At 40.1% G+C, this 15027-nt stretch overlaps 1 protein-coding gene across 3 annotated transcripts in view; it reads right to left on the bottom strand.

Moving 5' to 3' along the window:
* Positions 1-204: 204 nt before the first annotated feature.
* Positions 205-15027, bottom strand: part of LOC118966007 — a 41707-nt gene continuing 26884 nt past the window's right edge. For 2 of the 3 annotated variants that reach the window (XM_036987477.1, XM_036987478.1), the window contains exon 4: positions 207-2168. In XM_036987477.1, coding sequence (XP_036843372.1) covers positions 623-2168 — 1546 coding nt within the window. In that variant the 3' untranslated portion in view covers positions 207-622. Of the gene's footprint in view, positions 2169-15027 lie in introns of all 3 variants that reach the window. The other variant, XM_036987480.1, reaches the window with a different exon arrangement.

The following is a 15027-nucleotide window of genomic DNA, read 5'->3' as shown; positions in this document are numbered from 1 at the left end:
ATCTTATCTCCAACTACTGTCTGTTAGTGTTGTTTTCAGTGTTGATGTAATCAATCAACGTCATATAAGCCTGGTTTGGTGAGTCACTAGAAAAATGGGGTCAAATTATGGCAGTTAAAAACTTAGAGGGACAATATAAAAGAGTCAGAACTTATATAATGCCATTGTAAAGATTTATTGAATATATTTCTTATTGGAAACATCTAGACAACATACACAAATAGTTCAGTGTCCACTTTCATCAGTATGTGCGAAACACTTCAAAACAAACGTATCATAAAAGATTTTTGATTGTTAAATTCCCTTAACTTTCAATTAAGATGATCAATGATACGTTCAGATAAAATGCAATTCCAGTGACAAACAAAAATCTAATTTCACCTGGACTAAAATGTAGTCCTCCTTATATAAAGTCTTATATGGCATATAATCTGGATAACATAAAGTGTACAGTATTTCTTGGAGAGAAAAAGCACGAAGAAGAACAACGCTTTTCTTTTCATCTCTATCCAATGTGTTCATAGTGTTTTCCCACATCATTGTTTTTGCTGCAGAATATGTTTCAGTACTACTTTCCCCAGAAATATTTCCAACCTTTACCCACACCAGCTTAAAAGTAATGTCAAGCTCCATTGAGTTCCTCCTCAGCTCTTTTCTTCATCTCCTTCAGTTTCTGAACCTTCTCTGTGTTTCCTGTCTCTGTCATCTTGTCAATCAGGAAGCCAAGATGCTGAGCAGTGGACAGTGGGAGGGACTTCAAAGCGATCTCTTCCAGTATGACGAGGCACAGGTAGGATTCCTCCACCAGTCTGAACTTCTGGAGTGTGAACTGCTCCAACTCTGTCTGAAGTTTGCTGATCAGTGTCTCTTTCTCCCCAGCCGCCTTCTCATTAATATCATACTTCTTTTTCAATTTCCCATGCGTCCTGAGAACCACCCGTGTCTTGAGAACATATTTTTCATTTCCTTTGACATGCTTGGTGTAATGACATTTGCCAGTACACACAGTGCAGTGGTAGTTCTTCATTGCACTGCACCATGAGAGAACTTTGATACACCTGCAGCCTGGATAGTGACAGTTCTCTTCACACACTGTGCAGGTGGTTGCCTTCCCCCCTTCTGTAGGTAACTTCTCTTTGTACGGCTCTTCAACAGTATATGTAAAGTCCTTGTTTTCCTCCACGTCTTTCTTGTGTTTACAAAGTTCTTTTTGAGTCTGCTTGATTTCATCCTGCTTCAGATCATCCATGTGGATCCGCTCGCGTAGGTTGCTGACACACGCCTCCAGTTGTTCTCGCTCTCTCAGAACTCCTTCAGTCATCTTCACGCTTTTTGGTTCCATTTTATATTCGAAAAACTTGTCCATGGACTTTGCTCCCTTGTCCCAGACTGTCTTCTGATTAGACACAAATTCCTCATAATCCTCATATTCCTTATCAAATACATCACATTGACAGTTGTTGAACGCAAAATGAACAGGTCGATTCCTGTCATTTTTAGCACAGGGAACGTTTGCTCTTATAATAGCATCAAGGGCATTCTTTGGGGGCCTCCCATCTGAGTGTGTGATAAGGGCTACAATGTTTTTCTCCATGTCTTTGCCGAATAAAGACAAAACTGCATTGAAGATGTACTTCTGTCTGTCATTGAGTCTATTCATAGCTGCCTTCATCACTAAACCCACAGCATCAAGTTGATCAATTCCATCTACAGATCTAAACAACTCAAACAACTTTTTAGCGATCAGTTGGTCTTCTTTAATCCCTCTAGTGTTTCCATACCCAGGAGTGTCAATGATGGTGAGAGAGAAGGGGACTCTCTGGCCTTCAAACCCAAACACCTCATAAACAGTGACTGCTGTAGTTTGAGCTTCAGTCTGAAGTCTTTTTTCCTCTTCAACAATCTCAAACCAGACTTTGTCCTCCCACTCTACACCCAGGACGTAATTGACCATGGCATTGACCAGAGTTGACTTCCCTGTTCCTGTCTCTCCCACTATCAGAATGGTTTTGTTGAGCTTACTGTGATCTCTCTCTCCAAAGGTCCATCTTCTGAGCAGGCCTTCATCATCTAGATTCTGTTTCTTTGTTTCCAGCTGATACCTTGCAGGAGTTCCTTTATCGATAAGGCTACTTTTTGCAATGGTGTCTTGTATTTTTGATGTGTCCCTAAAATGTCAAATGAACATGTGTTATACTCTTAACCCCTATGCATTTAATTGTACATTAAATTGTACTGTAACAATTAATATCATCTTACTTTACAATATGAATGATATGAATGTCCACAACCATAGGGACACAAATGCCTTAGTTGGGGCTTAGCCTTCCGATAATGTTTCCCATGAATTTTGTTTTCCTTATGGCATGGATCAACTACTTCATGTTTATCATGAACAATGTCCTTTATTTTAATGGGCATTGTGGTCAAATTCTTTGCCCTAAGCCAGGTCCACTCTGTCTGTCTGGGCCGTCACTTATTTTCCTTTTACTCAGATCTTAAGGGTGGTGTAGGGGGTGATTCAACATCTTTCATTTTGAGGCTGTAGCATAAGATAAAGTATCCTAAATCTGTCATTCTATTTAATCTAATTAAATAAAACATTAGATTGAAATCTATTTAGATTTTTGCTTCTTCCCTAGCTCTTTTCCTTGGAGTCTTGATTTGCACAGACTGCGTTCTGTTACGACTGTAGCAATTTTTTATTCTGCAGTGGAAAATGCATAAATCTTTGAGACAGAGATTTAATGGCATTCAACCTGACTTATTTGGTTGATGGTTTGATTAGTCAACCAACTCTCTCTGCTATATCAGTCCTCTAACGGCTTTCCTCCTCCTCTTCTGAGGAGGAGTAGGAAGGATCGGAGGACCAAAATTTAGCGTGGTACGTATCCATAATGTATGTTAATGAGAATGAATACAAAAGAATAAAAAGAATCAAAATGAAAACCGAAACAGTCCCGAATGGTGCAAACACTGAAACGGAAAAATAATCACCCACGAAACACAGGTGGGAAAAGGCTACCTAAGTATGATTCTCAATCAGAGACAACGAACGACACCTGCCTCTGATTGAGAACCATACCAGGCCAAACACAAAAACACAACATAGAAAAAAAAGAACATAGACAACTCACCCCAACTCACGCCCTGACCAAACTAAAACAAAGACATAACAAAGGAACTAAGGTCAGAACGTGACATCCTCCATGATAATGAATGAATGTTAACTTTAAAGAGATTTAATGGAAGGGTTGATATAAGCAAACACCAGATATCCTTAGTTATTAAACATACGGCTGTAATTAAGAGGAAGCTTAATGCGAAGGTTGGGGTATACTGATTGAAGTATTGTTATCCCTCTGTTGTTATTTATGGCACAAATTTACGTCGGTCTTCCATCTATGCGTCAAATGTGACCATTCTTGGGAGATTTTATCCATCTTAAAATGTGCATCAGCCAATTGAAGTTGTTGATGTATTTGCATGTGATCAAACACTACATGTTTGCTGTCCCCATTACATAACCTTAAACATTTAGCCCAATGCTAACCTGAGCAGGTGGCAGTGATTCTATTCTGAAACAAATTCCAATGGTATTTCTTAAAATAGGTCAACTGGGCCACCAGAGGGATATTTTAAAGCTCAAAATTCAAGGTTTACTTTTTGTCCGTGTAGAGTGTCTATATTGCATGATACGTTATTGATAAGGCTTCTAGCTACTAACGTTAGACAAAATTCATAAGGCAAGTTTTTTTCCCATATATGACACTATACCAAGTTTTTGCTTATCTATTTCACACATGTGCTTTTATGGGGAAAAAAAGACAAAGGAGGTCTATACAGCATTTTAGTTTATAGTACATCATAGAAAAAAAGCTAAAGAGACTTAAGGACTTGTCTTAGCGTTTATGTACTGTTATTATCATAGCTTCCTGTTGGCACACACTACTGAAGCGGTTGACTCTTGTACAACAGTGCACATTGTTCTTTTGTTGGAGGTCGTGTCAAGCTTTTTGTTAGGAAAACACTGTACACTGCTGGTCCCGGATGCTCAATTCAAATATTGCATACAGTATGTGACGAAGTGGATGATTATAGTAAATCAAATAAAACATTGTACATGTAAGTGTAGATTACACGTCTATGTAATATACCCTATGCTAACAACAGTTATTTATGTAGCAGGACCAGCAGCCTATGTGTTGGTCTGCTAAAGGGACTCCTATGAGAAACTCCTCATTAAATGGATTTGTAATCTTAATTTACAAAGTTTGGGCTGCACTTCTCTTCTAAACACAGTTACAGTTCTAAACACAGTTACACTTCTCTTCTAAACACAGTTACAGTTCTAAACACAGTTACACTTCTCTTCTAAACACAGTTACAGTTCTAAACACAGTTACACTTCTCTTCTAAACACAGTTACAGTTCTAAACACAGTTACACTTCTCTTCTAAACACAGTTACAGTTCTAAACACAGTTACACTTCTCTTCTAAACACAGTTACAGTTCTAAACACAGTTACACTTCTCTTCTAAACACAGTTACAGTTCTAAACACAGTTACACTTCTCTTCTAAACACAGTTACAGTTCTAAACACAGTTACACTTCTCTTCTAAACACAGTTACAGTTCATATAAGGAAATCAGTCAATTGAAATAAATGCATTAGGCACTATGGATTTAACGTAGCTGGGAATACAGATATGCATCTGTTGGTCACAGATACCTTTAAAAAATGGGACGTAGATCAGAAAACCAGTCAGTATTTGGTGTGACCACCATTTGCCTTATGCAGCGTGACACATCTCCTTCACATAGAGTTGATCAGGCTGTTGATTGTGGCCTGTGGAATGTTGTCCCACTCCTCTTCAATGGCTGTGCGAAGTTGCTGGATATTGGTGGGAACTGGAACATGTTGTCGTACATGTTGATCCAGAACATCTCAAGATCCTTGCAACATGGGGCATTGAAGATGAAACGTGGCTGGGTCTTTCAGCATGACAATGATCCTAAACACACCGCCCAGGCAACAAAGGAGTGGCTTCGTAAGAAGCATTTCAAGGTCCTGGAGTGGCCTAGCCAGTCTCCAGATCTCAACCCCATAGAAAATCTTTGGATGGAGTTGATAGTCCGTGTTGCCCAGCAACAGCCCCAAAACATCACTGCTCTAGAGGAGATCTGCATGGAGGAATGGGCCAAAATACCAGCAACAGTGTGTGAAAACCTTGTGAAGCCTTACAGAAAACGTTTGACCTGTGTCATTGCCAACAAAGGGTCTATAACAAAGTATTGAGATAAACTTGTTATTGACCAAATACTTATTTTCCACCATAATTTGCAAATAAATTCATTAAAAATCCTACAATATGATTTTCTGGAATTTTTTTCTCATTTTGTCTGTCATAGTTGAAGTGTACCTATGATGAAAATTACAGGCCTCTCATCTTTTTAAGTGGGAGAACTTGCACAATTGGTGGCTGACTAAATACTTTTTTGTCCCAATGTACATACTGATCGTCAATACAAACGCAACATGTAAAGTGTTGGTCCCATGTTTCTTGAGCTGAAATTAATGTTCCATATGTACAAAAAGTGTATTTATCTAAAATGTTGAGCACAAATATGTTTACATCCCTGTTAGTGAGCCTTTCTGACAGGTGTGGTATATCAAGAAGCTGATTAAACAGCATGATCATTAAACAGGTACACCTTGTACTGGAGACAAAAGGCCACTCTAAAATGTGCAGTTTTGTCACACAACACAATGCCACAGATGTCTCAAGTTTTGAGGGAGTGTGCAATTGGCACGATGAATGCATGAATATCCGCCAGAGTTGTTGCCAGGGAATTGAATGTTAAATTCTCTCTCTACCTTAAGATGCCTCCAACATCGTTTTATACAATATAGCAGTACGCCCATCCAGCCTCACAACTGCAGACCACGTGTAACCACGCCAGGCCAGGACCTCAACATCTGGCTTCTTCACCTGCGGCACCAGCCACCCAGACAGCTGATGAAATTTAAGTTTTTATTTCTGTAATAAGGCCCTTTTCTGGGGAAAACAATATTTTGATTGGCTGGGCCTGGCTCCCAAGTGGGTGGGCCTCTGCCCTCCCAGGAACACAACCCTTCATGTGAAATCTATAGATTAGAGCATGATTAATTTATTTCAATTGATTGATTTTTGTCACACCTATTCCCACATGAGTATTTAACTAGGCAAGTCAGTTAAGAACAAATTATTATGTCCAATGACAGTCTACTCCAGACGACACTGGGACAATTGCACCCCGCCCTACGGGACTCCCAATCACAGCTGGATGTGATGCAGCCTGGATTAAAACCAGGTACTGCAGTGATGCCTCCTGCAATGAGATGCAGTGTCTTAGACCACTGCATCACTCAGGAGCTGTTACTCAAGAATGACAGTTGGGTACTTTATTTGAACAAGTATTTGATACTGCCGATTTTGCAGGTTTTCCTACTTACAAAGCATGTATATATATATATATATATATATATATATATATATATATATATATATATATATATATATATATATATATATATATATATATATATTATATATATTTACAGTTGGAAGTTTGAAGTTTAGATCACCTTAGCCAAATATATTTAAACTCAGTTTTTCACAATTCCTGACATTTAATCCGAGTAACAATTCCCTGTCTTAGGTCAGTTAGGATCACCACTTTATTTTAAGAATGTGAAATGTCAGAATAATAGTAGAGAGAATTATTTATTTCAGCTTTTATTTCTTTCATCACATTCCCAGTGGGTCAGATGTTTACATACAATCAATTAGTATTTGGTAGCATTGCCTTTAAAATTGTTTCACTTGGGTCAAAAGTTTCGGGTAGCCTTCCACAAGCTTCCCACAATAAGTTGGGTGAATTGTGGTCCATTCTTCCTGACAAAGCTGGTGTAACTGAGTCAGGTTTGTAGGCCTTCTTCCTTCCACACGCTTTTTCAGTTCTGCCCACAAACTTTCTATGGGATTGAGGTCAGGGCTTTGTGATGGCCACTCCAATACCTTGACTTTGTTGTCCTTGAGCCATTTTGCCACAACTTTGGAAGTATGCTTGGGGTCATTGTCCATTTGGAAGACCCATTTGAGACCAAGCTTTATTAACTTCCTGACTCATGTCTTGAGATTTTGCTTCAATATATCCACATAATTATACTGTCTCATGATGCCTTCTATTTTGTGAAGTGCACCAGTCCCTCCTGCAGCAAAGCACCCCCACAACATGATGGTGCTACCCCCGTGCTTCACGGTTAGGATGGTGATCTTCGGCTTGCAAGCCTTCCCCTTTTTCCTCCAAACATAACGATGGTCATCATGGCTAAACAGTTCTATTTTTGTTTCATCAGGCCAGAGGACATTTCTCCAAAAAGTACGATCTTTGTCCCCATGTGCAGTTGCAAACCGTAGTCTGGCTTTTTTGTAGCAGTGGCTTCTTCTTTGCTGAGCGGCCTTTCAGGTTATGTCGACATAGGACTCGTTTTACTGTGGATATAGACACTTTTGTACCTGTTTCCTCCAGCATCTTCACAAGGTCCTTTGCTGTTAATCTGGGATTGATTTGCTCTATTCGCACTAAAGTACGTTCATCTCTAGGAGACAGAACGTGTCTCCTTCCTGAGTAGTATGACGGCTGCTTGGTCCCATGGTGTTTATACTTGTGTACAATTGGTTGTACAGATGAACATGGTACCTTCAGGCATTTGGACATTGCTCCCAAGGATGAACCAGATTTGTGGAAGTCTACCATTTTTTTCTGAGGTCTTGCCTGAATTCTTTGGATTTTCACATGATGTCAAGCAAAGAGGCACTGAGTTTGAAGGTAGGCCTTGAAATACATCCACAGGTACACCTCAAATTGACTCAAATTATGTCAATTAGCCTATCAGAAGCTTCTAACGCCATGACATCATTTTCTGGAATTGTCCAAGCTGTTTAATGGCACAGTCAACTTAGTGTATGTAAATGTCTGACCCACTGGAATTGTGATACAATGAATTATAAGTGAAATAATTTGTCTGTAAACAATTGTGGGAAAAATTACTTGTATCATGCACAAAGTATTTGTCATAACCGACTTGTCAAAAACTATAGTTTGTTAACAAGAAATTTGTGGAGTGGTTAAAAAACGAGTTTCAATGACTCCAACCTAAGTGTATGTAAACTTACGACTTCAACTGTATAAACTCAGCAAAAAAAGAAACGTCCTCTCACTGTCAACTGCATTTATTTTCAGCAAACTTAACCTTTCTGATCTCCCCATCCCGGATCCGGGATCGTGAATACAGACTCAAGCTCATTACCATAACGCAACGTTAACTATTCATGAAAATCGCAAATGAAATGAAATAAATATGCTAGCTCTCAAGCTTAGCCTTTTGTTAACAACACTGTCATCTCAGATTTTCAAAATATGCTTCTCAACCATTGCAAAACAAGCATTTGTGTAACAGTATTGATGGCTAACGTAGCATTTAGCATTAGCATTCAGCTGGCAACATTTACACAAAAAAACAGAAAAGCATTCAAATAAAATCATTTACCTTTGAAGAACTTCAGATGTTTTCAATGAGGAGACTCAGATAGCAAATGTTCAGTTTTTCCTGAAAGATTATTTGTTTAGGACAAATCGCTCCGTTTTCTGCGTCACGTTTAGCTATGAAAAAACCCCTGTATCCAGGATTGTGTAAATCTATCAGCAAGCTCATTAGCATAACACAACGTTAACTATTCATGAAAATCGCAAATGAAATGAAATAAATATGCCATCTCTCAAGCTTAGCCTTCTGTAAACAACACTGTCATCTCAGATTTTCAAAATATGCTTCTCAACCATAGGAAAACAATAATTTGTGTAAAAGTAGCTAGCTAGCGTTAGCATTTAGCGTTAGCATTTATCGTTAGCATTTAGCGTTAGCATTTAGCGTTAGCATTTAGCGTTAGCATCCAGCACGCAACATTAACAAAAACATAAAAGCCTTCAAATAAAATCATTTACCTTTGAAGAACTTCTGATGTTTTCAATGAGGATACTCTCAGTTAGATAGCAGATGCTCAGTTCTTCCAAAAAGATTCTTTGTGTATTAGAAATAGCTCCGTTTTGTACATCACATTTGGCTACCAAAAAAAAAAAAAAAAAAAACGAAAATTCAGCCCTCAAAACGTGAACTTTTTTCCAAATTAACTCCATAATATCGACTGAAACATGGCAAACGTGGTTTAGAATCAATCCTCAAGGTGTTTTTCCACATATCTCTTCAATGATATATCCTTCGTGGAAGCCTGGTTTCTCCTTGCTCTCAAATGGAAAAATAATTGCACCTGGCTTTACGCTCCAATTTCGACGCAGGGACACCAGGCGGACATTTGGAAAATGTAGTCTCTTATGTTCAATCTTCCAATGATATGCCTACAAATACGTCACAATGCTGCTAACGCCTTGTGGGAACGACAGAAAGTGTAGGCTCATTCCTTGCGCAATCACAGCCATATAAGGAGACAAGGGAAAACAGAGCTTCAGAAATTCTGCTCATTTCCTGGTTGACGCATCATCTTGGTTTCGCCTGTAGAATGAGTTCTGGGGCACTTACAGACAATATCTTTGCAGATTCTGAAACTTCAGAGTGTTTTCTTTCAAAAACTGTCAAGAATATGCATAGTCGAGCATCTTTTCGTGACAAAATATCGCGCTTAAAACGGGAACGTTTTTTATCCAAAAATGAAATAGCGCCCCTAGAGATCAAAGAGGTTAATGCAACAAAAAGCATAATCTGAGAACGGCACTCAGAACCCAAAACAGCCAGAGGAATAGCCGTCGTTTTGGAATCAACAAAGTTAGAAACAACACCATAAATATTCATAAATGATCTTCATCAGAAGGCACTCCCAGGAATCCCAGTTTGACAATAAATTACTGATTTGTTCAATAAAGTTCCATCATTTATGTCCAAATAGCCACTTGTTGTTAGGTTGTTCAGCTCAGTAATCCATCTTCATGAGGCGCGAGCATTTCATCCAGACAAAAACTCGAAAAGTTCCGTTACAGTCCTTTAGAAACATGTCAAACGATGTATGGAATCAATCGTTAGGTTGTTTTTTAACATAAAACATCATTAACCTTTCTGATCTCCCCATCCCGGATCCGGTATCGTGAATACAGACTCAAACTCATTACCATAACGCAACGTTAACTATTCATGAAAATCGCAAATGAAATGAAATAAATATGCTAGCTCTCAAGCTTAGCCTTTTGTTAACAACACTGTCATCTCAGATTTTCAAAATATGCTTCTCAACCATTGCAAAACAAGCATTTGTGTAACAGTATTGATGGCTAACGTAGCATTTAGCATTAGCATTCAGCTGGCAACATTTACACAAAAAAACAGAAAAGCATTCAAATAAAATCATTTACCTTTGAAGAACTTCAGATGTTTTCAATGAGGAGACTCTCAGATAGCAAATGTTCAGTTTTTCCTGAAAGATTATTTGTTTAGGACAAATCGCTCCGTTTTCTGCGTCACGTTTAGCTATGAAAAAACCCCTGTATCCAGGATTGTGTAAATCTATCAGCAAGCTCATTAGCATAACACAACGTTAACTATTCATGAAAATCGCAAATGAAATGAAATAAATATGCCATCTCTCAAGCTTAGCCTTCTGTAAACAACACTGTCATCTCAGATTTTCAAAATATGCTTCTCAACCATAGGAAAACAATCATTTGTGTAAAAGTAGCTAGCTAGCGTTAGCATTTAGCGTTAGCATTTAGCGTTAGCATTAGCGTTAGCATCCAGCACGCAACATTTCAACAAAAACATAAAAGCCTTCAAATAAAATCATTTACCTTAAGAACTTCTGATGTTTTCAATGAGGATACTCTCAGTTAGATAGCAGATGCTCAGTTCTTCCAAAAAGATTCTTTGTGTATTAGAAATAGCTCCGTTTTATACATCACATTTGGCTACCAAAAAAAATCTGAAAATTCAGTCCTCAGAACTTTTTTCCAAATTAACTCCATAATATCGACTGAAAACATGGCAAACGTTGTTTAGAATCAATCATCAAGGTGTTTTTCACATATCTCTTCATTGATACATCGTTCTTGGACACATGGTTTCTCCCCTATATCAAATGGAAAAGTACGAGCAGCTGGCAGTTGCGCACCGAATTCCACGCAGGACACCAGGCGGACACTTGGAAAATGTAGTCTCTTATGGTCAATCTTCCAATGATATGCCTACAAATACGTCACAATGCTGCTAAGACCTTCGGCGAACGACAGAAAGTGTAGGCTCATTCCTTGCGCAATCACAGCCATATAAGGAGACAATGGAAAACAGAGCTTCAGAAATTCTGCTAATTCCTGGTTGATGCATCATCTTGGTTTCGCCTGTAGAATGAGTTCTGGGGCACTTACAGACAAAATCTTTGCAGATTCTGAAACTTCAGAGTGTTTTCTTTCCAAAACTGTCAATAATATGCATAGTCGAGCATCTTTTCGTGACAAAATATCGCGCTTAAAACGGGAACGTTTTTTATCCAAAAATTAAATAGCGCCCCTAGAGATCTAACAGGTTAATGTTCCAACCAGAGAATTCCTGTCTTCAGAAAAAGCACTGGTACGCGAGGTAACTCTGTCGGGAGCGCGCGTCATGAGACCGAGGCTCTCTGCCAGACCACTGTTTTAAACAGGTCTCATGAGCCCCTCCTTTATAGTAGAATCCTCATTCAACTTTCAAAAGACAGTTGACATCTGGTGGAAGCCCTAGGAAGTGCAACCTCATCCATATCTCAATGTATACTCGGTAAGCAAAGCTTTGAAAAACTACAAACCTCAGATGTCCCACTTCCTGGATGGATTTTTCTCAGGTTTTCGACTGCCATGTGAGTTCTGTTATACTCACAGACATCATTCAAACAGTTTTAGAAACTTCAGTGTTTTTTATCCAATACTAATAGTAATATGCATATATTAGCATATGGGACAGAGTAGGAGGCAGTTCACTCTGGGCACGCTATTCATCCAAAAGTGGAAATGCTGCCCCCTATCCCAAAAAGATTTTAACTTTTTAAGGTATAGGTGGTAGCATTTTCACTTTTGGATAACTAGCATGCCCAATTTCAACTTCCTGCTACTGATGCCAAGAATATAAGATATGCATAGTATTAGTAGATTTGGATAGAAAACACTCTGAAGTTTCTAAAACGGTTTGAATCATGTCTGTGAGTATAACAGAGCTTATGTAGCAGGCAAAACCCCGAGGACTAACCATTCAGATTTTTTTGGGATGTCACCAGTCTTTGGAATTTGGTTGAGGTTATTAATTTGTGCAATGAAGAAGTAGGCCATCTAGGAACTGCATAACACTGTTGAGAGCAAGACGTGAAAAGTAGCTTGGTTTGTTGTGTTCCTGTATTGAACACAGATAGACCCGTGTTCAATTTGATATTAACATTTAAATATACCTAAAGTTGTATTACAAGAGTAGTTTGAAATATTTTGGAAAAGTTTATAGGCAACTTTTGAAATATTTTATAGTGACGTTGCGCATTTTGGAAGCTGTTTTTTTCTGGATCAAACGCGCCAAATAAATGGACATTTTGGATATATATGGACGGAATTAATCGAACAAAGGACCAGTTGTGATGTTTATGGGACATATTGTAGTTCCAACAAAAGAGGCTCGTCAAAGGTAAGGCATGTTTTATATTTTATTTCTGCGTTTTGTGTAGCGCCTGCAGGGTTGAAATATGCTACCGGCTTTGTTTACTGTTGTGCTATCATCAGATAATAGCTTCTTATGCTTTCGCCGAAAAGCCTTTTTAAAATCGGACATGTTGGCTGGATTCACAACGAGTGTAGCTTTAATTTAGTATCTTACATGTGTGATTTAATGAAAGTTATTTTATATCATTTTTTTTATTTGCCTCGCTGCATTTTTCCTGGCTTTTGCCCAAGTGGGACGCAAGCGTCCCCTATACCATAAGAAGTTAACAACCGTTCCAAAGTTGCATGTTCATTAATTGTTTATGATTCATTGAACAAGCATGGGAAACAGTGTTTAAATCCTTTACAATGAAGATCTGTTAAGTTATTTGGATTTTTACGAATTATCTTTGAAAGACAGGGTCCTGTCTTTTTTTGCTGAGTTTGTGCAAAAGTACTATCTCACAACTCAATGAAACATTCACTCTTGCACAACATTTAGAAATGAAACAAAATTAGCCACAGGAGTTTTTTTTTTGCGAGAACTAAGACGACTTGAGTAGTAAGACATGTATAAAAGCAACGGATACCATTAATAAGAAGGGGCTAGAAGCATCTTATATGGTGAGCTACTGAGTGGCTAGGACAGGCAAGCCCCATACTATTGTGGAGGACAACACACAGGTCTTTCAATCATATGATTTTTTTGTGTGCAAATGTACTCAAGCTTACGGACAATGTCAAAGGTGATATAGCGAAGCACCTGAGTGAGCTGGGTGCGCAGTTACGCAGGTACTTTCCCGAAACCGACGACACAAACAACTAGATTCGTTATCCCCTTCATGCCGTGCCTACAGATATCTGAACAAGAGAGCCTCATCAAAATTGCAGCAAGCGGTTCTGTGAAAATGTTATTTAATCGGAAGCCACAGCCATATTTCTTGATAGGACAGCGCTCAGAGTATCCTGCCTTGGCAAATCGCGCTGTTAAGAGACTGATGTCTTTTGCAACCACCTACCTATGTGAGAGTGGATTCTCTGCCCTCACTAGCATGAAAACTAAATAGAGGCGTTTGGGAAATAATTTAAGATTGATACTCTCTCCAATACAACCCAATATTGCAAAGTTATGTACATCCTTTCAATTACACCTGTCACGATTGTCGTAAGAAGCGGACCAAAGCGCAGCGTGGTGTGAATGCATCATTTTAATGAATGACGAAAACACAAAGTAAACTGAACAAAACAATAAATGAACAATGACCGTGAAGCTATGTACCAAATGTGCTGACACAAGCAACTAACATAGACAATCACCCACAACCCACAATGACAAAGCAGCCTACCTAAATATGGTTCCCAATCAGAGACAACGACTAACACCTGCCTCTGATTGAGAACAATATCAGGCCAAACACAGAAACAGACAAACCAGACATCCAACATAGAATGGCCACTCAGATCACACCCTGACCAAACAAAAACTAAAAACATATAAAGCAAACTATGGTCAGGGCGTGACAGAACCTGAACCTATAGGGGAGGGTCTGGGTGGGCATCTGTCCGCGGTGGCGGTGGCGGCTTTGGCGCTGGACGTTGACGCCACTCCACCATAGTTTTAGTCCACCTTAGTAGCGTCCTTTGAGCGGCGACCCTCGCTGCCGACCTAGGACTGGCAACCCTGCTAAAGGGCCCCACTGGACTTAGGGGCAGCTCCGGACTGAGGGGCAGCTCCGGACTGAGGGGTAGCTCAGGACTGGCTGACGGCTCTGGCAGCTCCTGGCTGTCTGGGGGCTCTGGCAGCTCCTGGCTGGCTGGCGGCTCTGGCAGCTCCTGGCTGGCTGGCTGCTCTGGCAGCTCCTGGCTGGCTGGCGGCTCTGGCAGCTCCTGGCTGGCTGGCGGCTCTGGCAGCTCCTGGCTGGCTGGCGGCTCTGGCAGCTCCTGGCTGGCTGGCGGCTCTGGCAGCTCCTGGCTGGCTGGCGGCTCTGGCAGCTCCTGGCTGGCTGACGGCTCTGGCAGCTCCTGGCTGGCTTGCGGCTCTGGCAGGTCCTGGCTGACTGGCGGCTCTGGCAGGTCCTGGCTGACTGACGGCTCTGGCAGGTCCTGGCTGGCTGGCGGCTCTGGCAGCTCCTGGCTGGTGGCTCTGGCAGCTCCTGGCTGGCGGCTCTGGCAACTCCTGGCTGGCTGGCGGCTCTGGCAGGTCCTGGCTGACTGACGGCTCTGGCAGCTCCTGGCTGACTGACGGCTCTGGCAGCTCCTGGCTG

The sequence above is a fragment of the Oncorhynchus mykiss genome, chromosome 9, assembly GCF_013265735.2.
Source record: "Oncorhynchus mykiss isolate Arlee chromosome 9, USDA_OmykA_1.1, whole genome shotgun sequence".
Classification (NCBI taxonomy): domain Eukaryota; kingdom Metazoa; phylum Chordata; class Actinopteri; order Salmoniformes; family Salmonidae; genus Oncorhynchus; species Oncorhynchus mykiss.
Note: the sequence above shows the minus strand (reverse complement) of the source record. Positions and strands in the feature narration are given on the sequence as shown.